General features: G+C 35.5%; 4 protein-coding genes across 4 annotated transcripts; 1 reads left to right on the forward strand and 3 right to left on the reverse strand.

The window, feature by feature from the left end:
- The first annotated feature begins 179 nt into the window (after positions 1-179).
- Positions 180-1,902, forward strand: LOC109002136 (small RNA-binding protein 11, chloroplastic-like). The gene is made up of 4 exons (XM_018979758.2): positions 180-411; positions 1,105-1,173; positions 1,299-1,405; positions 1,486-1,902. Exons 1-4 carry the CDS (start codon positions 297-299, stop codon positions 1,594-1,596), a joined length of 402 nt encoding a protein of 133 aa, XP_018835303.1. The 5' UTR covers positions 180-296; the 3' UTR covers positions 1,597-1,902.
- Positions 1,903-2,508: 606 nt separating this feature from the next.
- Positions 2,509-3,784, reverse strand: LOC109002135 (probable F-box protein At2g36090). Its single transcript, XM_018979757.2, has one exon. The coding sequence runs from the start codon at positions 3,671-3,673 to the stop codon at positions 2,603-2,605; it is 1,071 nt and encodes a 356-aa protein (XP_018835302.1). The 5' UTR covers positions 3,674-3,784; the 3' UTR covers positions 2,509-2,602.
- Positions 3,785-12,215: 8,431 nt separating this feature from the next.
- Positions 12,216-15,117, reverse strand: LOC109002133 (protein trichome birefringence-like 9). The gene is made up of 4 exons (XM_018979754.2): positions 14,643-15,117; positions 13,296-13,685; positions 12,952-13,110; positions 12,216-12,796 (listed from the first exon to the last, which is right to left on the reverse strand). The coding sequence occupies exons 1-4, from the start codon at positions 15,035-15,037 to the stop codon at positions 12,466-12,468; spliced, it is 1,275 nt and encodes a 424-aa protein (XP_018835299.1). The 5' UTR covers positions 15,038-15,117; the 3' UTR covers positions 12,216-12,465.
- A 4,783-nt stretch (positions 15,118-19,900) lies between these two features.
- LOC109002139 (B3 domain-containing protein At2g36080-like) lies at positions 19,901-23,965 on the reverse strand. The gene is made up of 3 exons (XM_018979764.2): positions 23,110-23,965; positions 22,463-22,686; positions 19,901-21,146 (listed from the first exon to the last, which is right to left on the reverse strand). The coding sequence occupies exons 1-3, from the start codon at positions 23,912-23,914 to the stop codon at positions 21,093-21,095; spliced, it is 1,083 nt and encodes a 360-aa protein (XP_018835309.1). The 5' UTR covers positions 23,915-23,965; the 3' UTR covers positions 19,901-21,092.
- Between the last annotated feature and the right edge of the window lie 1,876 nt (positions 23,966-25,841).

Consider the following 25,841-nt stretch of genomic DNA (forward strand, 5'->3'; position numbering starts at 1 on the left):
AAAATTAATTTTTTAATATAAATTTAATATATATATTTTTTTAAAAATGAACGAAAGGCATTCTACAAAAAAATAATTACTCTTTTTTTTCCTTTTTCTGATCAAGTAAAATATAATTACTCACTCTCTCTATCTTTGCCTTATTCCTTCTGGCTTCTTCTCTAAGTTCTCTCTTTGTTCAAAAAATAAAAAAATTCCTTCTGTCTATATATAATAACCTTATTTCATACGTACGGAGTTTACACCATATACCTCGCTGCAGAACGTACCCTTTCCCCTCTTCGCTCTCAACATTAATGGCGGCGCTGAGAAGACTCGTTGCTCATAATCCTAATTTTTCATACGCTTCCCTTCTTCCTCCAGCTCTTCTAATTTGTTGCAGAGGAATAGCTTCCAAGCTTTTCGTCGGAGGTACTTGCTTGTCTATCTCATTATTTCTTTCGTTGATATAGTTTTTTTTCTTTGCCTTTCGTTGATATTGATTCACTACTTGTCTGACTCAAAACAAGGAGGACAGCGATGGGTTTCACTGTCTACGTACTGTTCCGTCCGGTTTAGTTATTTGAAATCAAACCATAACCTGTTCGACGTAATGTTTCTGCGAGTCTTCCTTGGGCCTTTCGTTCTTTCTTGACTATTGTTTCATTTTAGTCAGATAATGCATAAATTTCTGACATTTTTATAGAAATGCTGATTTAATCCTTCCATAACCGATATGAATTGACTGCGCTATTGGGGCCCTGGCAGGCTAGAGTACACTCAAATTGTATACCAGTTTTCCAACTTCCTTCTACTCTGATGAGTAGTATATGTTTTTATAATTTGTTCACGTCATTTAACTAAACAGCCTTTTATTTTTATTTTCCTAGCCAGATTTTAACGTGTTGTACATGTAGTATACTGCTGGTACTACATTCGGAATTGGGGATACTAGTTTAGACCAATGAATGGTTTCAACAAATGAACCATTTGAGTCTTATCTTAGTCCGGAAGCTCTTCCACTGCATTGTAATTTAATAAGGAGAGCACGGAAACCAGAGAGGGGGAGAGAGAGAGCTCCTATTTCGCTTAGAATCTCTAAAACTGCAACTTTTAATGGTGCAGGATTGTCGTTCTACACCACAGAGCAAGGATTATCAGAAGCATTTTCTCAACATGGTCAAGTTATTGAAGGTGACCGTGGGCTTTTTATGTGCTATGCCATTGACTCATTTTGTACTCTCGTCAAGCCAGTAGCAATATTCAGTCAATTAGAGCTTAACACTTTCTTTTTCTTTTTCTTTTTCTTTTTCGGCCAGCTAAAATTGTGATGGACAGAGTCTCAGACAGATCAAAAGGATTTGGATTTGTGACCTTTGCATCAGAAGACGAAGCCGATAATGCCATTACAGAGATGAATGGAAAGGTCAGCCTCTGTTTTGATTTCCCCACTACTCTTTTAAGCTTATAGATTCCAAACTAACTGTAACAGATGATTGCTAGCAGACCTTGAATGGACGTGTCGTCTTTGTGGACTATGCAAAGCCCAAATCCGATTTTGGGGGTGGAATGCCAATAGCCAGAGGGCCTCCAGAACCGATTGTGGCTGACAATTGATTACTTACATGAAGATGTTATTTGTGCAAGGACCACTATCAGGAAATATTGGTTACCTCATACCTATAAATCATACGCATCTCCGAACAATCTTTGAATACAGTTTTTTTCTCCGTAGGTTTTATAGAAATGTGTGTTAGTGTTGGGAACACAAGATAATTTAGAGTGATGCTCAACTGCTGTTACTTTCAATGGTTAACGAAGAAATGACATTGGATGGTCTTCTTTCATTCATGTTATATAATTTTTACAAGTTATGCTGTATAGACTAATATTCTAATTGCACTTTTATTCCTGATGTGGCAATTATATATTAGATCAATTTTTATTTTTTAAAACAATAAATTCAATGGAGAACTAATAATATCATATCATCGTCGGATAGGAACGATATTAGGTACTAGTAGTGCAGCATGTCACATGATTTTCTATTTCCAACATATCATGTCTAGCCTGAATATTCACATAAAAGATCATTCTGTCTGTAACCCATGCTTATTAAAATCATCGCCTAAACTGTTTTTGTGAATTTAATTTCCCTGGAGGGACAAAAACTAGTGGCCTCACACCTTGCCTCGCTTTTACGACAACCCAACCACCCTACAACTCTAAAACCTCCTAAACTATATTAGAATATTATTTTTATATATAGGTCGAAAGAACCTTAAGTACACCTAATGGTTGTTGACAAAATAGCATATTTACTACTCTTTGTTTGGCACCACGTCCTTATTTTATCCCTAATTAACTACATGGTTCGTTCCCAAACTCCTGCATAGATACGTATGAAGAAAGTAATTTGATTTTTTTGTTTGTTCGCTTGACTTGACTTGAGCCCAATTAAAACCGTTACCAATTTAAAAACTATTTTGCCAAAGTGTGCTACTTTTATCTAATTCACAGACTTATTAGATAATTCCTTGTTTGTATAATTCATGTGATTGCTCAAAGAAATGAAATCAGAGTAAAAGAAATTTAAAAAAAAATAATAAATAAAGACATGATTTTATCTGCACAAGACGAACATCCAAAAACTGGAAAATACCAACACCCCAAATGCCATACACAACGTGTCTAATGTCCCTTCCGTTCTCAACTTTCTCGCTTTTCTCTCCTTCGTTCTCTCCAAATAATCTTGGTACTTTTTCCTTCCATCCTCCTCCTCCTCTTCTCTCCTTCTTTTCCCTCTCTTTTTGCCCTCCAACACCCTCCCAAGTATGGCCAAACTGTCCTTCCCGTTCAAATGCTTCCCATCCATGTTTTCTATATGCAAGCTTACCTCCCTCAACTGCAGCTCCCCTCCCTCCGACCCGCCGCACGTTAGCACAATCCCGCACTGTACGAACTCCGACGAGGATCCTCTTTCACCGGTCATGATCGTCACGAAACGTACTTGTATCTCTCCGCTCAGCCAGTGCCGCTGAACCGACACTGCCTTGTGGCTCGAGAGGTTAACCGCCCGCCGTCCAATCGGTTCAATCATAATCCAGCTCAGCGCAAGGTCCTTCTCGAGCTCTAGGCAGGCGTCCTCGCAGTCCGGTAACCGTATTGGCGTTGAGATCACGTCTTTTGGGTCCAGAAGGTCAAGCCGAAACGGGGAGCACCGGAACCAACCGGACACGGTCTCGGTCTCGATGACCTTGCAGAAAACGAGCTTTCCTTTGTAGTAAAGATCGACGGCAGAGATCAGCTCGGGCGGACTAGTGTCGGGGTTAAGCGGGGAGTCGGCTGTGGGGGTGGGATCGGAATTGGTGAGAAGCGGGAAGGAGTCGGAGAAGAAGGAGCGGGACCCGTTGGGGAACGTGGAGATGAGGTGGAGGAGACGTGGCGTGTTGGTTGAGGGCCACGTGGAGTGGCAAATGTTTGTCCAGAGTATATCCTGAGTGCAAAGGGTGTAGAGCTGGGATGATGTACAGGCGGCGGAGGCTAAGGTGGGCCCGTCCAGGCGGGTCAATATATGAGTTTGAATAATATCAGGATGGATGGAGGAGATTGTGGTGGCGCTGCCTTCATCTTCGGTGACGGTGGTTGAGGAGAGGATGGGTGGCGTTAGAGTAGTAGTGGAAGAGGGAGCCATATTGTATGTATTCACGTAGCTTTGCTTCGCTTTGCTTTACACAGTTTGGTGAGGGAGAGGTTTACCATGCCTCAAGGGCCAAGGCTTTATATAGGATAATAGGAAGGAACGTCGTTGGTGCGAGAGTACTGCTATTTTGGTTTGGTTTATTTTATTTAGACGTGAATGCCCCCTCAATTTTGCAATAATCACGTGGCTACCATTCACTACTTGTCCCAATTAAGTTAGTTGACTGCAGCTAGTCATTGTGAACACGGTTTTAATTTTTTAATTTTTTTTAAATCCAGTTTTATTGCATCTGGCTTTTCTTCTAGTTCGTTAATAACTTAATATATATAAATATATATTTATAATGTTTTAGACTTCATATATATAATAATTTTCTGCAATAATGTATACTATTTATTTAACATGAAGATTAAGATCATTGGTTAAATACTACAATCTTATAATATAATGTGTTATATATGCATGATTTCATATCTTCATTGGAATATCATGTAGACTTGAGTTGAGGCTTTCTATTATATTCCTTTCCGATTGGGATTGTAAATAAATAATCTTAATTTGATGAAACAAGTACGCGCTAATATATATTAATCTATTATATATATATATATAATTATATATATATATATATATCTCTTTAGGAGAAAGAGCCAATTCTAGGTTCAAGCTAATTAATTTACTTCATATATTATTATATAAGATCATGATAAATCAAGACAGGTATGTATATATATATATATATATATATATATATATATATAGGCAAGGCAGATGTCATTGTCTTCTAAAACGTATTTATCTGGGTGTTATTTTCTCTAGCTGTTTTAATATTGTTTATTTAAGTCCGTCATTTTCTTTGATCTATAACAGGGGTCGACTACAATTATTTAGCAATTAAACAATCGATCGAGTACTTGATCGACCGATCGGTCAGAGTCGAATTATGAATTAGTACTTGATCCAAAAACGAGACTAGCTAGGTGATAAATAAATATATATATAACAAATTATATAGCAACATATCATATATATATATAGTGCATATTATGTGTTTGCAATAAAAAGTCGTAATTTTATATTATAAATAAGAAAATTGCTATGAAGAGATTTTACAAAATTAAATCTATAAATTAATATAATTTTATATAATATATTAAATATATTTTAAAATTTAACGTACTTTTTTTTTTTTTTGGTCAAAGTGGAAATTATTTCTTATAAACTAAGCGAATTGTGGACAGACCGATTCATCAAGTACTTATAAATATTAATTTTTTTGTGGTCAAAGCCCAAACTAAGTATTTCTTATAAGAACTTAATGAATTTGGGCTTTGAAGCGAGATTATAAGGCTGCATGCATGCATGCATACCCCAATCTTCAAAAAGTAGAGTCTGCGTCAACATGGTTGCATGTAACGTACATTTTCATCGAAGCCTTCAAGTTTCTACAAATGAAAGAGAAATTTAATTGACCAGATGAATTCACATCCAAAAAAGGGGATAAAAAATAGCAACAGTTGATTAATTTAAAAACTTAGATACATATATATATACTAGCAGTAGGTAACGTCCAAGGGACGTTTGCCTAATATTTTTTTTATTTTTTTTTATCTAGAGATTGAGAAAGTATTTTTTTAATGATGTTGTAAATTTTTTATTTTTTTAAAAATATTTATGATGATTAAAAAAATACATGAAAAAAAGAAAAGAAAAATAAAAAAAATGAAATACACATTCAGGACATATTTTCGGGCTACTTTTTTATTAGTTGTAGTAGTTCTCTTTAGTTAATTAAGAATATTATCATATTTAAATTATGTTAAAACTTTAATTATTTATATAGTTATACTTTTTTAAAAATATTTAACAAAATTTCATCATTTATTTAATGATGAAATATTAGTATTTTATAAATAGTTGGTTACTTTGAAATTAGTGGTACTTGTGTAAAATCCTGTTTGGCGTAAGATTTTCTAATTGATAAAAAAAAGCACATTTGCCACATCTGCCAAATTGAAGAAAAAAATAAAGTGTGATTATATGAAATTTAAATTATATTAAAAATTCAAATTAATTAGATAATTTTTTTCTCTTAAAAATGTTCAGTAAAACTTCATCATTTATTTAATTATGAAAAATTAATATTTTATAAATTAAAGTTAATTTTAAGTGTGTGATATAATATTATTCTATTAAAAATGTTCAGTAAAACTTTATCTTTTATTTAATGATGAAAACTTAGTATTTTATGTTCATTATTTATTATGAAATTTAAATTATATTAAAAATTTAAATTAATTAGATAGTTTTTTTGTCTTAAAAATGTTCAGTAAAACTTCATCATTTATTTAATTATGAAAAATTAGTATTTTATAAATTAAAGTTGATTTTAAGTGTATGATATAATATTATTCTATTAAAAATGTTCAGTAAAATTTTATCTTTTATTTAATGATGAAAAATTAGTATTTTATAAATTAAATTTAATTTTAAGTGTATGATATAATATTTATATTTTAATTATCTATTTTATGTTAGTTTAAATCAATATTTAAACTTCTACCGTTAAATTAAATATAAAGATTTAGGATGAAGGGTTGTGATTTAAAACCCAAAGTTTACGTATGATATGTTATTTATATTTTACTTATTTAAATTTTAAATTAGTTTAAATAAGTGTTTTAATAAGAGAAATTATTTAGATATAAATTTTAATAAGAGAAATTATTTATTATAGTGATAAATATTACAGTCTTATAATTATATCTCTAAATTTTACAAGAGAAATTATTTATATAATTTTAAAGTGTGTAAAATATGCACAATATCTTTAACAAAATTTGGTATATTTGAGATCCACTTTAAAGAATCTACTTTTTACATAATTGTGATAAATATTTTAATGATTTTATTTTATTTTTATATATAATAGTGATAAATATTATAGTGATTTTATTTTTTATTTATAAAAAATCATGTATAGTGTGTGGTGTAAGAAATAGGAAAATATGAGTAAAATAAAAAGATAAAAAATTATTGTTTTTACATTGATCCATTACATTTAACGATATATGATTTTAACAACTCAAGTCAAGCCACCTTTAAAATTATATTCTAAAATAACTAATCAATATTACAATTAAAATATCTTAGAAAAAACTTAAAGAGTTATTGTCTTACAGTTTACTTGGAACCAAAATATGTTATAATTTATGTTATACAGACAAGTTTAAGCTTTGTTCATAAGTTAATTTTAACAAAATATATTTTTACAGTCTTATAATTGCATCTCTAAATTTTAACAAAAAAAATTATTTTTATAATTTTAAAGTGTGCAAGTTACGTATAATATCTTTAAAAAAATTTGGTATATTTGAAATCTATATTAAAGAATATATTTTTTACATAATAATGATAAATATTTTAATGATTTTATTCAATTTTATATATAATAATAATAATAAATATTATAGTGATTTTATTAATTTTTTTTCTTTCTTCACTTTCTCTCTCGAACTGTTCATTACTGTAGCACTTAAACAGTAAGGATCTTTCCGCATATCATCAAACCGGGTCAAAACAAGAAATGAGGCATTCACGGTTTTGTACTGTTCATTATTGTAGTACTTGAACAGTAATTTATAGCCACTTTTAAGATAAAGGAGATATATCTATGTATGCGCTAAGTCCAGTACTTGAGTTTAATTAATATATTTATTCAACTATCTGAATGATCGATCCACTTGAGAGTGGTGGACTATAAGATAATTGTGGCGGATTCATTGGATAGCGACGATGACCCATTATATATATATATATATTGTTCGGTGACGCAGACGTGATTTTCCACTTTCTTAAGAAAAGGATTAGGATGAGGGTTGAACTGACCTAATTAAGAAATTAGAGATAACCATTATCTTTGCAGCTTGAAGGAAAGTCTGATCAGTACTACTGGTGTTTGCGCGCAGACGGCCAGGATCTGTCTTTTTTTTTTTTTTTTCGCATTGGATGAGAACATTATTCTAGGGTATTTAATAATTTTAATAATTTTTAGAAAGCAATAATTCTAGGGAGAGTAGAATCTGATCCAAATTTCAGGTATTGCATAAACGATGTGTTTAAATATTGGCTACAAATTAAAAGAGTATTTTTTATAATAAGTTGCCTAATAATTTCTTTTAATGGTTGCTAAATACTAAATTAAATGGTATTATATATATTGTCGGTAATTAAAAATAGAAAATATTGTTGATTTAAAAAAAAAAAGTGAATCGTGGAGTGCATATTATATATTATGGGCAAATGAATATTAGTGCTTTTAGCCCGGTCATGTACATAATATAATAATATTGCTCACTCGTTGATTAATGGAATTAGGTCAAGCTGATCCCCTCTATCTTTCATTAGCCAGAGTATTAGATCCTTGTCGAGATCATATGGGAAATCCTAGCTAATATATAATACATGTTATTTAACGTTCGTGCATGTACCACGAAAAAACAAAAAGCATCGATCATGTATATATAACGCTTGCATTATAAACTAATATTATATATATATATATAAATATTATATATAGAAGCCACTGTTTATAGCAGCCAGTTTTGCACACATGATGCATCAAAATTTATACCACATGTTTGTTAAATTTAAAATTAGAGATGGATGGGAGAGATGATGAGAGAGAGGAGAAACGAGAGAGAGAGAGCCGAGATGAGAGAGAGAGAGCAGAGATGAGAGAGAGAGTGAGAGCCGAGACGAGAGAAAGAGCGGAGATGAGAGAGAGCGAAGATGAGAGAGAGAGATGAGAGAGAGGAGTCGCTGCGTCTAAAGGAAGGAAGAAAAAAAAATAAGTGGATGAGAGTCATCCACGTAGTGTGTGCATTGTGTGCACCACTACAGTGGATGCTCTGTAGCACTTTTTATATATATATATATATATATATATATATATATATACACATACTGGCATGGTAGATTAGTTCTTATTTTACATATTTATTTAAAGTCGAAAAAACGTGCAATTAATGAAATTATCATATACATTGAAGTCGGATTCCTTGTTTTTGTCGCCGGCCATTTATATGGGGGAAGCTGATTCTACATAGGTACTCGATAATCTGCAGTTTTTTATTCACAAAAACATAAAATTTATATATTAATGCATGCTGGCATGGATACTTAGGCTGAAAAATATATTCACAAACAAGTTGTATGTTCTTTTTTCTTTCTTCCAATTAAATTAATATTAATTGAAGTTAGTTGTAGTTCTGTAGAAGATTGACATCACATTTTATTTATAGGGCCGTACAATTTTGCATTGTATTCACAGACAAACATATATCTATATATATATAGGGCCATACAATACAATTTTCTTATATATTTTTGTGTGTGAATACGGATCGATCTTAGAGCTAGCAAATAGTGGGCTTTGGTTTTGGGGGGTGCTATGGGTACCGGTATGCTTTTAGATTCAATAACTTGCACGAGGCCATTCTAGCTATGGGTCTAATGCCACTGACGCGGGGGAAAAGAAGTAGAAGATATTTAATTACTCATGGCCGTTATAGGTAATGCTTCCCCTCCCACATTGATATGATTTTAGTATGGTGTCAAGGGACATTCCATTTGCAACTTTGATATATGCCTCGATAATTAACATTTGAGAAGAATGAATCACCTTCTGGCTTGTACATGAAACGTACGAGGAAATGCACACCTCTCAATTCATCATCGGCTCACAATTCACCTAGGCCTTTAACTACCATGTCCTCACCTCAGAACCATACTTCCTTTTCGTCTAGCGCCGTTTCTTCCAGACCTCCCAAACCCTAGCCTTACTCTCATGCATCCTTCCTCACTGCCAGAACTATCTTCATCTTCTCTACCTTCTGCTCAGCCCCCCCTTCATCCCATGGTTCCTCAGTCAAGGGTTCACATGCACTGTCCAAAAAAACACACCAATGGTACAATACCTTGGCCTCCACCGCGACCCTCCACCTCTTTCATAACTCCCTCTGTTTCCTCTTCGAGTGTCATCCCTGAAGAACCCACCTCATTCTCTGAAGCTTCAAATCACGAGTGGAGGTCTGTTATGCGGATTGAGTTTCAAGCCTCGATTCAAAATCAGACTTGGGAACTTGTCCCCCATTCCTCTGATCTTAATGTATTAGGTTCCAAATGGGTCTTGAAGACCAAAAGGCGAGCTGATGGGACCTTGAAATGTCGTAAAGCACGACTTGTGGCCAAGAGCTTCCATCAGTAGCCTGGGGTAGATTTTTTTGAAACCTTCAGTCCGGTTATCAAACCTGTAACTATTCGCCCCTTATTTCTTGCAGTCTCCAAACAGTGACAACTTCACCAACTAGACGTGTAGAACGCGTTCCTCCATAGAGATATTGAGGAAGTTGTTTTCATGAAACAACCACCTGGATTCCTCCATCCTGATCATCTGAACCATGTGTGTGAGTTAAGAAAATCCATTTATGGATTAAAACAGGCCCCTTGGGCCTGGTTTGCAAAGCTTACAGAGAAATTGCTTGATTTAGGGTTTCATGGTTCTCGCTCTGATAGTTCTTTGTTTATTCTGAATATTCAATCTGATTGGATTTATCTATTGATATATGTTGATGACATAGTTGTCACTGGTTCAAGCTTTGCTCTTATCTCTGATTTTATAGCTTCTTTAAGTTTGTATTTTCCAGTCAAAGACTTGTGTCTGTTGCATTACTTCCTAGGGGTCGAAGTTAATCGTATGTCCTCTGGTATTTTTCTGTCTCAGTCAAAATACATCGCTGATCTTCTATTACCTACTAACATGCATAAGGCCAAATCTGTTTCAACTCCTATGGCCACCTCTGTTCAACTTTCTACTCTTGATGGACATACGTTTAAAAACCCCCAACTATACCAAAGTATAGTAGAGAGTTTTCAATACTTGTATTCACCTGTCCTAATATATCTTTTGTCGTAAACAATGTGTGTCAGTACATGCATTGTCCTCGCCAATCCCACTAGTAAGTTGTTAAGAGAATTGTCAGATACCTTCAAAACACACAGCATTTGGGTTTTTTTTTTCCAACCTTTAAACTATCTGCTTTCTCCGATGTTGACTGGGCAAGATGCCCTAATGACCGCAAGTCCACAAGAGGCTTATGTATCTTTTTTGACTCTCATCTAATTTCATGGAGATCTAAGAAACAAGAAACCATAGCTCGCTCATCTATTGAAGTAGAATATAAGTCAGTGTCCAACACGGCTTGTGAGGTCCTTTGGCTTCAATCTTTGTTAAAAGAATTAGGCATTTTTTTTACTGACTTAACCTACTTTGTTGTATGATAATTTAGGAGCTACTTATTTGGATGTTAACTCTATTCTTCATGCTCGTACCAAACATGTGGAGTTAGACTACCACTTTATTCGTGAACGAGTTGCTACCAAGACACTGCAAGTCTCCTTTATATCAAACAATCTTAACCAATCCCCTCTCCACAACTCGATTTCTTCAGTTACGATCAAGCCTCACACTTTCCTCTGTGCAACTTGAATCGCGAGAGGATAATAAGACACCTCACTCAACTGCAGTAGCACAAGGCTCTGCCCTTCACTTGACAGCAGCAGTACAACGCACCGCACCAGCAATGCACATCACACTCAATACACCACAAAGAGAATAATCTGGAATGTTGCAGAATCTAGACTATAACAGAATGTAATAGCTAGAGTGACATCTGTCAAAATATGATAGGAGAAGGAATTAAGGTTGTTATGAACATTTTCTATACATAGTATGATGTAATACATTTTTCAATATATAAAACATGGAATCCAAAAGCATCTTTGAGTCTACATTGTGTTAGACTTTTCCTCAAACACCTTATGTCCTGCCTAGTATTTTCAATTATTCAGTACGGTTTCATGGGCCTTTCCACAACTTCTTGAGAGTGCTTAAGCTTTTGAAAAAGCAAAAGGCTACCTTGTTGTTCTTTGTTAATTAACCAAATGCTGGTTCAAGTTTTTTCATCAAGAGTGATGCTAGATACAGTATCTTTAGAGTGTACAAATCGTGCCCATGTACTCTTTTTGAAAAAGTGAGATCTAGTGCTATTAAAAAATAATTTTTTTATGTGAGTCATAGATATATTATCTTTTTTCAAAAGAATATGGTAGGCTTATACATACAAGACTGTAAATATTATTTCTCTTTCATCAATTTCGTGAAATGAGCCAGATTTAATTGGGCAGTGCTAGAGCCACTGAGAGTAGCTCTCGACATTGTCCAACGAGAAGGCTATTTTTTTTTTTTTTTTCATGTATTTTTTTAAACTCTTTAAACATTTTTTTTTTAAAACTCACAACATCATTAAAAAATATTTAATTTTAAAAAAAAAGTATTGGTAGAAATGCTCGGGACCCAAAATCAAAATGGGGACCCCAAGCATTTCTTGATTTAATTTTGTTGTGGCTTTTGAAGAAGCACACCAAGGGTAATTTGTCATAGCGCGGCTCAAAGTTCATGTACTTCGATAGTTTTGGAAAGGAAGAATAACCATTGTCTTATTAACTACCGTTCAGTGGGATATAGGAGGAACTACTCAACCTTCCGTAAATCAAGAAAAATCTTCTATAGATGCCAGAACCCGTATTTTTCCTAGTCGACTGAATATCATTGATATGCGTTTTGGTTTGGTACAAATTCGGTACATGCAGCCAGCCGATGTTATCAATTGTGAGTGGTCACATGAATTTTTCATTTATTTGAAAAGTTAACCTGATGATGATCAGTTGGTTCTGAATCCTTTTGACAAGAGATGAGCATAGAGGAGTTCATTCCATATGTCTGGCACTCCAGGTAGGCACCAATGGCTGCAGTCTTGTGGAGCTAAAGCTGGAGTCCCTGGCTCACGATTCTTTGAGGGGTGACCATCTTTCCTAAATTCTGTTAGATAGGTGATGTTTAAGTACTGGATCATCTTGCTCTTTCCATTCTTCATCTGTTTGATTACTTTGGAAATAAATACATTATTCAATGGTTCAGCTTCCAGCAATGTGCGGTTTGTTTCTGGTTCGGTATTGTTATCGCATAAACCCCCGCCATCCCATGTGCCATTCCTGCAAAAATTATACACGCGAGACAGGTTCAAGTAGTCAAGTACTGTGTAATCAAGGGCAGTCTTGGGGCTGTGTGAAAGTAGTAGTACTGGTGAATATTGTTATTTAAACCATGCACAAATAAAGCTATTCTTTGTTACTTTTACGGGACTTGCCTGAAATGCACTGGGGAATAGCTGCGAAAGAATGTATGACTCCTTTCAGGATCTAAATTTTGTAATGCCCAAGATTTCCATGTTAGTAGAGACCTCCAGAATGCTTCCATCACCTCCATTGTCATGTTAACTTTGCCTCCTTCCTGAAAATAGCAGCCCCTGAAATCACAATAGTAAGTGTAGGCCAGAAACATGATTTATCAGCTTCATGATCACTAGTCTCTGATTTACTCCGTACGGCATTTAGTTACCACATAACAAAGGATGACAAAAACTGAAGAGAAATTAGGTTTTGAATGTCAGTGTATATGTATTAGATTATATGGAGGCTCTTACGTACATACATCTTTACAGTTTTGTCTTCGTTCCACCAATGTCCAGCATTAAAAACTAGAACATCTGCTCCTGACCACTGTTTGGAGTACCAGTGCAACTCGTCAACCCGGACGGTGGTCCGGACTTGGTCCGATGAGTTCCGAGGTGGGCGGCCTATGACAACAAGAAAAGGTGCCCTGTAGTATTCAACTGTGAGGTTGTAATCATGGAACCGCATGGAGAGGAAGCCCTTGTGTTTTGTTACGGGGTTTCCATTTACTTCATATATTCTGGATTTGTTGGAGACTGCTTCTCCAAGCATGCACAGCAAAGACTCCCACTGGTTTCTTCCAATAGAATCTCCGGCAAACACTATACGCCCATTTCTGCTTCGTTCCAAGAGCTCGCTTGCATTAAATCTATGATTTGGGGAAAACAAAACATGTTCTTTAATGTTTTAGAAATTACTAATTGAAAATTTCCTTAAATTTTCAGAAGAAAAAGCAAACTAATTGAAAATTTCCTTAAATTTTCAGAAGAAAAAGCAAACTAATTGAAAATTTCCTTAGCTGTTCCGAAGAAGATCAAGCAAACTTAATGGAAACATCATATATTCCAAAATAAATTAAATTAAATATATATTTTTTTTTGTATTTTTGTTTTTGTCCTTTGAAAAAGCTAAAAGAACAAGAATTATTATACTTAGCATTTCACGTCCCACATATTTTTTAATTATTTTTTTTTATTTTTCTCAGTGGTGTATAGACGGTGAGTAGAACAACTCAAGTAGTAATTTAGTAAATATAAAATAAATAAGAAATTTAAAAAATAAAATAAAATAAAATATATAAGATGTGTGTGGGATGATGATGAGTAGCATCCCTAAAAAAAAAAAAAAACTATTTTTTAAAGAACTCAACCAAACAATAATATCGTGTCTTTTGCAATTACAGAGGATAAGGAAGGAAGGATATTTTCTTGCCAATTTAGGTGCATGGATTCGTGGACGGTGTATTATCGGATGTGTGTGCATGCTTTTGCAATTGAAGGGGAGAACTACAAAAGATGGATTTTTTTTTTTCCCAGCAATTTACAGTTATACCTAGTTTTAAAAAGATCAACTACACGATGTGACGAGGTTATAAAGCAGTTAACATGACACCATACACAAAACAAAATGATCTTAATTATTTTCTGAATGGAAACGGTAAAACCCCACTAATATGTTTCTGAAGTTATCGTTCCCACGTTTTTGGGGATTCAGCTAACAAAGATTGAGGTCCGACCGAGATAATATCAAATCAATGATTATCAATTTAATTCCATGCATGGCATGCATGAACAGACATAGAGAAACTCCATTGTCAAACCATTACCTTGGAAGATCACAGCCCTCTGGTTGCCACCTCCAATTGAGGTAATCTTCGTCTTTCCGGCCATTTTGACTGCACCGGAAGCCGGGATCAAGAAACGGGCAGTTCTCAGTGTATGATCGAAGCCGGTAGCTCTCATCCCGAACCCATCTGCCATTAGAATAATCGCAAGCTTCTAGCGATGGCTTTTTGTTTGGTAGGATTTGCGATAAGAAACCAATACGAAGAATGGACTGAGAATTAAGAGGAATTACAAAACTAAAAATAACAACGGAAGAAATTAGAAGAAAGAGAAAAGGAAGTGCACATTTAAGTTCTCTTTTGGTTAGGATGGGGAAGAGGAGAAGCTGGAGCTTTTGTGCTATGGTTAATTCCCGAGAGGCGGGTTGAAGATCCATAAGAAAAGGAAGGAGTTGAAGAGGTCATTAGAGAGACCGAGAGAGAGAGATTAGGCAGTTGTATGCATGAGGCCAATAATGAAGTGAAATTAAGAGAGGCTCGTGATCACTGATCATCAGGACGTGCATGATGGGTTTTTCTTGGAAACTATACCTAGTTCATTTTCATGAAATTTTTCATCACATTTAATTTTTTCTTTATAATTTTTTTAAATTTTTATATAAAATATAATAAATAATTTAATTTTTTAAAATTTTAAAATAAAAAATAATATTAAAAATATATATTTTAATAATATTTTATTTAATTTTTAAATTTTAATTTAATACATTTCATTTCATCTCATTTTACTTCACCTCATCTAAAAAACAAAGAAAGTGCCGCCTTTTATTAAAAAGAGACTCTAATTAACTTTTGTTGTCGTTGTGTACGTGAAATACGCACAGATGATGCCGCTAAAAGGTGGACTGCATGTTTAATTTGTTCTCGAGTACGTGCCAATCATACCTGACAAATTCTTTAAAGAAAAAGAATATTCTAATAGTAATTAGGTTGGACAACATCAAAAGCATTCGATTATAAAACAGTAGTTGAGATCATAAGCCGATTGGTCAAATATAACAACATTCTTTAAAAAATGATCGTTTGAAATCTCTCTCGCCCCCATATTCAGGGCAATATCATCGATATTTCAAAATAAGTATATTAATGGATATTCAGTCATTATGGTTTATTGATCCTTTATCACCATAATAAATTTTGAAATTGTCTATTCGATTCTTATCTTTTAAATCTAATTATTAACACCATAATAAAATTTGAAATTGACTTCAAGGCGATAAGATAATTAAGTGGAAGATCGGATAATTTTCGAGGCGGTGTTCAATCTTCAATGACTGTTTAATTTCTCAGTGTCACGGCAATTTGCGGCTATTTAATAGCGGCCCATTTAGCTGTTACATTCTGATGTTATTAGACAAAACGACTCACGCGAATGACTGATGACGTTTATAACGTATAGTCAAGGACCTCTCACTCTCAGCATGCGAATCAATGGGTCTGGCCCAAAGCGCTAATTTATGAAGGAAGAGGGCGGAAAATGTACACAGATTGGACGGCGAGACGGGGGTGCCCGCCCCGGCCGGTAACTTCGCTCACCTTTTTGCGTTATGGGATGTGGCTTGAATTTGGTGCCTTCTTGTATATTTTTGGCCGGTTGTTTTGTTGGGTTTTTGTTTGATTCTTAGTGGGTTTGTTCGATGTGGTTTTTTGATTGATTGACTCTTAATGATGCTGGGGTTGGCTCATTCTTATTAGGCTTTCTTTCCTGTTTATATTTTTAAGTATATGTACTCAAATTGGTAACTTTAAGTTTGTAGCGACAATAAGGCTGTGTATGCACTTCTCTTCGGCGAAGGATGGGTTGGTTGACCTACTCTATGGCATTTCCAGGGTGGTGGAGCCCGGTTCTACTCCAAGGCCTTGACAACGGCTGCAGCTCAGCTAGCAGTTGCCGTACATTGTGTCGAATTGATGGAAATACCCCGGAGGATGTCGGAGTTGTCGATGATAAATCGTTTAGTGGCGGATCTAGGATTTTTCTGTTGGGGCAGTTTAATATATAGAATAATGCTATAGATAAAATCAAGGTTCTGCTCATGAAATGAACACAACAAGTCCACATGAAGTTTTCTCGTCATGGTAGAACCCAACGATATTTTAGAGGCCGATAGAATAATATTGCCATTGATAAAAACAAGGTTCCGCCATAAAAGAAAACAAGCTAAGCTACAATGAACACAAAAAGTCCACGAGTTTTTTCGTCATAGTAGAACCCAACGATATTATTTTATTCAGAGAATATTAGTCATTTATAAACATTTTCGTGCTATAAGTTTCTGCGATTTCTTTATTTATTTAATTTTTTTACTATATTTCATTAATACCCAAATTTTATTGATCATCTTTGTTTTTGGTAGAGAAATACCTTTTACAAGAAGAAAGGACGTTGATGGTTACGAAAATCCCGAAACCAAACTTTAAGAAAATTGTAAACTAACTATACTTGTACAAGTACAAAAGTTATTCTATACAACATATATAGAATTGAAACAAAAAATAAAAAAACTAACGTATGTACTACTATAACACATGATTCTTATATATCCAGTTACTATTGAAAAAAATCAATAAATAATATACATTAAAGTAATTTGTTGTAACAAAGATTGCTGATCCTTATTAATGTGTTATTCCTGCTGGGACTATATATTGGGACCATGCAAGAAAACGAAGTTTTTACAGTAATGAGGAATAATAATTATATATATTGACCATTTGTAACTAAAAATAAACACTTCAATTTCCATGACTATATTTATTATGGAAAAGATCTTTTGAGGAGCTTGAAATCTGGTTAGATTTAGATAGAATTTGCATTGAGATGAGATGAGATAGTTTTAGATAAAAGTTAAATAAAATATTGTTAGAATATTTTTTTTAATATTATTATTATTTTATCATTTGAAAAAATTGAATTGTTTATTATATTTTATGTAGACATTTGTAAAAATTGTAATGATGAGATAAGATAAAATGAAACGGGTTGAGATGGTTTTGGTATCCAAACTGAGCGCTGTGCATTTATGAATGCATTTACGAATAAAAAAAATTTGAGCTTTGTGCTTTTGCTGTTGGAAGTTGGGAGTTTGGAACTGAGAAACAACAAAAGATAAAGAAGAATTGATGAGGGAGATGAGATGGTTTTCTACGGCTCAGATTGTAGGAAACTACCAGCATAATCCATTATACTCGAAAGGTTTTGTCTTTGTGTAAAGCAAAATTTGAGAATTATAAATACATTGGAAATTATTCTGTATAGCCAATTTCTTTAGAAACACTCATCCCTCGGTAGTGCTGATTCCGAAGGAAATTGGTTTTGTTGTCTGTTTATGCCTCATACTCGTAAGGATATTGTCTGTTTGTTTTTCCAGGCAATGGAATAGTTGGCATAATCTTGCTTGTACAACCATGATGAACGGAACAGAGATTTAAGATGGAACTTCATCGGTTAATGATTCTATGAAGTGCAAGCGTCTGATAATGCCACAAGCTCAAGTTTAAGGTGGCAAGGTGGGGGTAGTCATGAGTGAGATATCTTGCTTCAGCATGGATAGTTTATTAACGTTCTTTTTTCTATTGCTGCTGCTCCTCCCATGTGGAGATTCTTTTCAGCCTTGCAATGGATCCTTCACAATTGATGGACCGAATTCTCAGTGAAGATCTGTTTAAGATCGAAGAAGATGCAGTGGGACACCATTTTTGACTTCAGAAAGAATACACGTGACAAACAAATCGGGTCATGAGATGCGAGGGTAATACATTTTAAGTACACAACATCGTGGAGATAAGAGTATTGAAAATGACTTCACATGAAATGGAATCATTGAACGAAAATCAAGGCCCCCACAATGAGAAATTCCCTTCTGTTTCGGCTAATAAGCTCGCTTGCTCTGTGCGGCATGGTGGCACTTTCTTAACCCATCATTTATCCTGAGAGATTATTTTGAGGTAGCAATTGCTCTTTCTGTGTCAGGGAAGAGTTACATCACTGACGGACTGTTTTGTGGGCTTCTCTGTTAAGTGATGTGGTTGGTGGTGTTGCCACATCTTAGTTCCTTCCTGCCGCATGACTGGGTTTTGCTTCAAGTCTTTTCATGCACATGCCTCTTGCTTTAAGTCTTCTCTGGAACGTGATATCGAAATTCATAATCATGACCAATAAACTATATACCTTTTGCAAATCAGTAATGGGGCCGTGGGCAGCAGTTATCAAGATTCATTTTGTTTACAAAATATTTCCCTCCTGTTAGAAGTATTCGATCATTGTCCCACAAAGAGGCAGATATCTAAAAGATTGCTCGGCAACATAAAAATAAAAAGTTGGGCCAAAGAAATGCGAGATTCTTTTGCATGGTTTTATGCTTTCTTGCGATCATTGATGGTGTCTATGCTGATATCAACATCATTGCTTGCTTTTATTCCTCAGGATATTCAATTCTAAAAAGGATGCCCTTTTTATTCCTCAGGGTATTCAATTCTAAGGGAGGTGAATGCGAGATTGAACCAAGAGCCCAAAAGCAATAAAGCACGAGAAGAGGAAAAGTTAAGTGGAATGAAGAAATACTCACTTGGTGTTTCCATATTCGTACTGTACTGAGTCATGTAAGATTCAATTTAGTCTGGCAGGACAGCCCCATTATACAGGAATAGCCCCTTCATTACTATATAAAAAAAAAAGAAAAAAAAATTCCCTTCATTCCTTTGTTCGATTCTGCATCTGGCTCAATTATCACAACACACACCTGGGGACCCTCCCACTTGCAGAGCAATAGAGCCACTGAACATTGGACACCATCGCGGCAGAGGTCAATTGGTATCTCCCTAGACCAAAATCTTATGGGCCCCCATAATCACGACACAGACAGTTGTTATCTGAACAGGTATTTTGCACTTTGTTGCTCAATTTATGTGCCAAACATGCTTGAAGATGAATCAGAATGCATGCACTGAAACTAAGGCTAATATTCAGCACATAAATAGCAGCCAAGTTGTTTATTGGTACTTTTAACTGGTGAAAAACCTGTGTAATCAGCTGACTATTTCATTGATCAATATAAGATGTGTTCAATTTTGGATTGGACATCCACCCACAACGCCAATAAGCACAAGCAGTATATTGATATGTATGAACAAATTTCTTGACGGATATCAGATAGAGATATGAGTATTCTTTTTTCCTCGGCAGATGTATTAGTACTTATAAGTAGAGATTCTTGCGTCCTTTATGACCAAGTAACAAAGTTGATGGAGACCCATTTTTCTAACTATTAGGCCTCTTCATTTGCACGTCTGGAATGTAAACTTACTTCATACCAGTAATATAAAATCCAATTACATCAGTGTTCTTTGCAGGGTTGTTTCATATCTCCATTTTGACACAGTTTCTCACCACAGTCCTCTAAGGGATAGAAGCACAAAGCACAGAGGTTTGTTTCATTGAGTTATTGAAAACAAAAGCCAGCTTTGGCTGCTGGTGATTTAAAGCCATGATTGGCGGAACATTCTGTTTGCCCCTGTTAACAAGAAGACAGTACCATTAGGGCCAGCACTTAAATTACTACGATACCTCTCACTCTCATTTACCTCGTTGTTGTCTGTTAGTTACTTTCCCTTAGATGATCTTTTTTTTTTTTCCCCTTGGCCACGTGCATTACAAACCGTTTCCTTTTTCATTTCGATCTCAGCCCTTTCCATCCACATATTTGAACGCAGAAGGCAATGAAGAATACCAACCCCCAATCAACATCATGCCCCACATGGTGTTTTGGAAAAATTTAGCCCTCTGACTTTGCAAGTTGCAACAAAAATTTTCGTGAACGAAAAAAATATGCTCTCCTTCTCAGCTTCTCACTACTATGCAGATTCCAGGAGAGCACCAAAGACAGCTTAGCTACATTTGGAGATAGACATAATTAAAGACAGATACAGAGACAGAAGAGTGGTCTAGTACGACTGGGCTGTCACCAATCTATTCAAGTCCGTCCATCCACCCACCCCACCACACCACCATTACCAGCACCATACCCTGCTTCCATTATTATGATGAGCCCTTCTGAAAAATCTTCAGGCAGAATCTCAACAGTGGAAAATAGATTCCTCATTTCCTGATTTTCAACGACCCAAATTTCCTATTTGGCAATGGGCGACGTCACCAAAACCCAGCTTTTTTCCGTGGGTCCCAATTACCCCCCATCCCTTCTTCCCTAGCTATCTGGCATTCTGCAGTCTCTTTTTCCCACGACTCCCACCTTCCTTTGGTTTCCCCCCTTACCCTTTGCCTCGAATTGTACTAAGAGTAGTAATTGGCCTGAAAATCTGGGATTTTTTTTTTCCAATTTTTATAGATATATTTTTATCCCTATATATATTTGGGACGCTTCAAGTAGATGAAAATAAATCAGACCAACTTCAGAGCGTCACATCCACAGATCTTTATCCTCGGTGATTTCTCATGATCTGGTTGGCATCTCGGGAGAAAGTGATATCCTGTTACAATCCCACACACAAGCTAATAATTATTACACTTCATTCATGACAAAGAAAATATGCAAAATCTTCCATCATTCAGCAAGTATTAGTTTTGGGGTAGTGATAGGCTTACTACCTATCTACTACCCATCTACTACTTGTAGTGTTTTTATTTTTTTATCATTTTATTTTAAGTATTTTTTTAACATCCTTAATCATTAAGAAAAAATTAAAAAAATATATAAATTTACTAATTATCACTTCCTTAACTATTAAGTAAAATAAAAAATTATAAAAAAAATCAAATATAAAAAAAATAATAAATGAGTAGTAAGAGGGTAGTAATCCTATCATTTTCCTTAGTTTTGCATGACAAGTTATATATATAAATATATGATCATGACCCATCTAGCTAGTTCTAGTTGGCCATCAATTATTAGGTCAGCTAGCTGTGGCTTACTAATTATCATTGCTATATATGTTTGTTTGGACTGTTGAAACTTGAAATAGCAGCCCTCTAACTTTCCAAATTGGAACCAGCCGAGAGCAAAAACTACCAAATTAACCGAACTGGACTCTACTATTCAAGTTCGATTTGGTAAGAATATATATTTAAGGCATGCAAGTCCCTATATATGTAATTATGAAGTAGTTAATAAATATTATAACTCGAATATGTTTGTAATATATTATGGTTTTGGCCCACAACAAATCAAACCCGCATTGGTTAATTTTTTATTCCACATTATTCAGCATTAGCTAGCCCCAGTAACCAATCATACCAACTTGCATTTTCATGCTCCTTAATTCATATCACATGCATCTATATACATGTATATACATATATATATATGTATATCCCCGTTATAAATACCAAAATAAATTTTATAATAAGCTTAAAAACAACATTGTTGGCAAGAAAAGAGCAGACGGCCTTTTACTTTTATATAACCCCGCCGCGCGCTTAGCTAGCTACTAATGCTTCTCAAAAAGTTACAATAATTGAACGAAATAATTAATTTCATGCAGAGTCAGACATATCATGCATGATCATTCGAAATTCACATGTGCGAAACAACAGACGTATTAAACACTACTAGACGAATTTAATTTGGACCAAGATTATCATTTTTTTATTAGTTAATACACTAACATGAGACCTCGGTCTCATTAATATTCGCACATTCCATTAACCTGTCTGATTAGTGGAAACAACAAAATCCTAGTAGAAAAATATTATAGTCGATTATAGCTCCATAAAGATTTACTTAAGAAAATAATTAATTAAATTGATGAAACCATAACTAAATATATATATATATCGATCGGCGTACCGTGGGACTGTGACGAGGATCGGAACTAGAATAAGCAGGTTGATGCAGGCCGTAATTATAAGAATGTTGGAAGGCTGGACCCTGGTTCGACAAAGGAGAGCCGTCAGGTGTGGATGGCTCGGATTCTTCAGGCTGGCACTCCAAGTTCACCCCGAACAGCCTCAGTATCCTCGAGCTTCCCACCGCGGGTACTGTCGTTTGGCGCCTCTGATTAGGCGTCGACCCTGTAAATATTAACCACACGTGCATGTAGTAAGGACTCGGTTTCTTGATGATCAGTAACTCATCATTAATTAATTCTGTAGCTTCTTTAACAGACTCGCGCATTATGTATATTTTCACGAGAAAATTTTGACAAGATGCATCTGGGAATGCTGTATAATCTAACACGGTACCGCTTCATACATAGGAATTAATTAGTAATATACTCGATCCAATTGTACTAGTTACACGAACACATTCTTCCAAAAGTAATTGGAAGGTGTCCTTCACGCACTTTTATGTGCTCGTATAATGCCCAACAAAATATAGAAGACTAATTATTTTTTTTCAAAAATAATCAAGGTTTGTTTTTTGCCCATCTTTCTGGGTTGTTTGTTGAAGTTAGAAAGAGATAGGGTTAGAAGAGAATGTGAAAGACATGACACCTGCATGAAGACAGTCAGGTTGATATGGGAGGGGATTATGATGATGATGCGTAGGATAAGGGTGCGCAGAATAGAGCACTGATCTTGTCCACCCCGGCCCACTTCTGCTGCTATTACTGTGCTGTGCCGCCAATATCCCATGCCCTCCACTGCTAACTTGCGCCTCTGCCCCACGCCGCCTCCACCCTATAAACAAACGCTCGCCGTCAGTCCTCTGGCGCTCGAACAAAACGACGTCTCCGGCGTCGAGGAGTTTCTCCTTCACGTAGCGGCTCCACCCTTTGGTTAGCACATAACTCTGGCTACTATTCCAATACGAGTACCGGAAGCGCCAGCACTTGCCGGACTCGTCCTCGAAGCTCAGCAACAAGCCCGATTCGCCGCTGAGAGGGAAGTACTTCTCGGCGTGTTGTTTCGGGATGACGAGCCGGTTGAGCTTGCCGACGTCGCTAGGGGTCAATGACTTTTCAAACATGGGTTCTTTCTCGGTTTTATGAGCTGGTTGTTGTTGATCTTCTTCTTGTTCTAGGATTACTTCTTGGTGTGAGGGGTTTTCCGGGATTTGGTCGTCGAGTTCTTCGTCGTTGTCGTCGCGTTTCAGGTGGAAGCCGATGGGGGTGGTTGAGGTTGTCGTCGACTTAAGCCAGGCCCGGTGTTGCTGGTAGAGTTGGGGGGTCCACGAAGGGTCGGTGTTTGAAGAAGATGAAGGTTGATTTGGGATTGGCTCCATGCCGGGTTGCTGCTGCCGAAGTTGAGTCCACCAGAGTGTTTCTGGAAGGTCCGAAGACAAGTCGTTTATGGACATTTGAGAGAGAGAGAGAGAGAGAGAGAGAGGAGGAGGTTTTTATTGGAGAGTTCTGATAATTATGGGTTTGACGTTTGAAACTGTGGGAACCATTTGATGTAGCAACACAGATATGACAACGAGAGGGAAAAAGGAGAGTAGGGGGAAATGTATGTACGAGAGTACTTAAGGTTTTCAGTGTAATTTGATATGCTCTCTCTCTCTCTCCCCCCATTACCATGTGTGTTCTTTTTTCACCTCAGGAATTTGAATTGAAAAGTATGAATAATAAGTTTGTAATTCATGTGACAATTTAATCAGTGAACTGAGGATCAATGAGGATATATGACAGTAAAAATTAAAGGATTCGGCAGAACATGTTTCTTCACGAATGTGGAGAAAGAAAAGAAAAATGCTACAAGTGAATAACTAGCTAGCTAGGAACACCCCACGTTACTAGATTGGCAAACAAATAAAAAGGACGCGGGGCCACCCTGACGTAACAGTCATCTGCTTCCATGCCATGATCCAACGGTTCCTGATCTAGCACTTTGCATATATGCTTTATAAATTTGCAGAGCCTTGTCCATGGGGATCGATCATTATATATAGCGAGGAATATTATAATATACAAATGATACAAATTTGTTCTAGTTCGTTATATTTTATTATTATATCCAAAGAGTTATATTTTATTTTCCTACTCTATAGTCTACTATTATATATGACTGATCATTTACTAAGGAAAATAAAAAGATATATAACATGACAGCATTAATTAGTACCCATGCATGCTATTACTATATAATCTTTCTCATGGTAAACTTGGGTTGTTCATCAACTATAGGCATGGAGAATAGGTTAATTTGGTAAAGAAAAACTTGGATATTAGCTAGTTAGGATCATTATTCAGGAGTAGTGGTCCTTGTTGTAGGATAAACGAGTGTCTTTTTGTCACCCGTGTTTGAGATCTGTATATTTGTCACGTGCATGACAGCATTATTGGTGTTTGGCCATTCATTTAGTTTTGAAAATTTGAGCGAGGAAAGGAAACGATTGGCCGGGACCTGAAATAAATCGATCTACAGATCCCTTACCTTTCCAATAATTAGCAGAGAGATCATGCATGGGATAATATATATATATTTGTCAAATTGAGAAGAGCTAACTCCCTTTTGGGGCATGCAGTCGTGTTTAAATCCTCTCCTCACACTCCAATCTCTCTCTCTGTCTCTCTTTCATATATTAATCTCCAACACTCACTTGCGTCTGACTCTTTGGGCGTCTCTCTCTCTCTCTCTCTCTCTCTCTCTCTCTCTCTCTCTCTCTCTCATGCTACTGTTTTCTATTCTATCGAACATTTCTTTTTAGTTAGATTATATATATGTCTTTTGTGTGAGTTTCAGACAAAACCCACCTCAATTTCCAGGTAGATCCAGACACCCTTTTCATCTCTACAAAAGGTTGGACTGGCTGTTGTAATTTAAGTACATGTTGGAGTAGTCACATATATAATTGAGGTTGTTGAGGCCGCAGTATTCCTATTTCATTATCTAATAAAAACATCATGTTGTGTCATGATCTTGGTCATGCTATTAAATACAATATACATCATGCAATTCGTCTCAGTAATGAGTAACGACATGTCACGCTCTTCAATGGATCGATCAGTCCAAATAGCCTACCAAAGGTTATCGTTTGTAGACATAATGTAGTGAATAAAATAGTTTCTCACCTGTACCTCATAAAAACAAAGCTAGCTATTTTTCTTATCAAAGTGCCGAAACCTGAGTTTTTTCTTCAACTTTCTCCAAAGATGTTGTTTGGCCAAGTGCGTGATCAATCCTTGACCATTAAGAAATCCACAACTTGGCAGGGTGAGGAATCTGTCATGTAATTCGTGAAGCTTATACGCGCGTTTCTCATGTAATATAATCAGGAAAATCTT

Source organism: Juglans regia, chromosome 3, assembly GCF_001411555.2.
Source record: "Juglans regia cultivar Chandler chromosome 3, Walnut 2.0, whole genome shotgun sequence".
Lineage (NCBI taxonomy): Eukaryota > Viridiplantae > Streptophyta > Magnoliopsida > Fagales > Juglandaceae > Juglans > Juglans regia.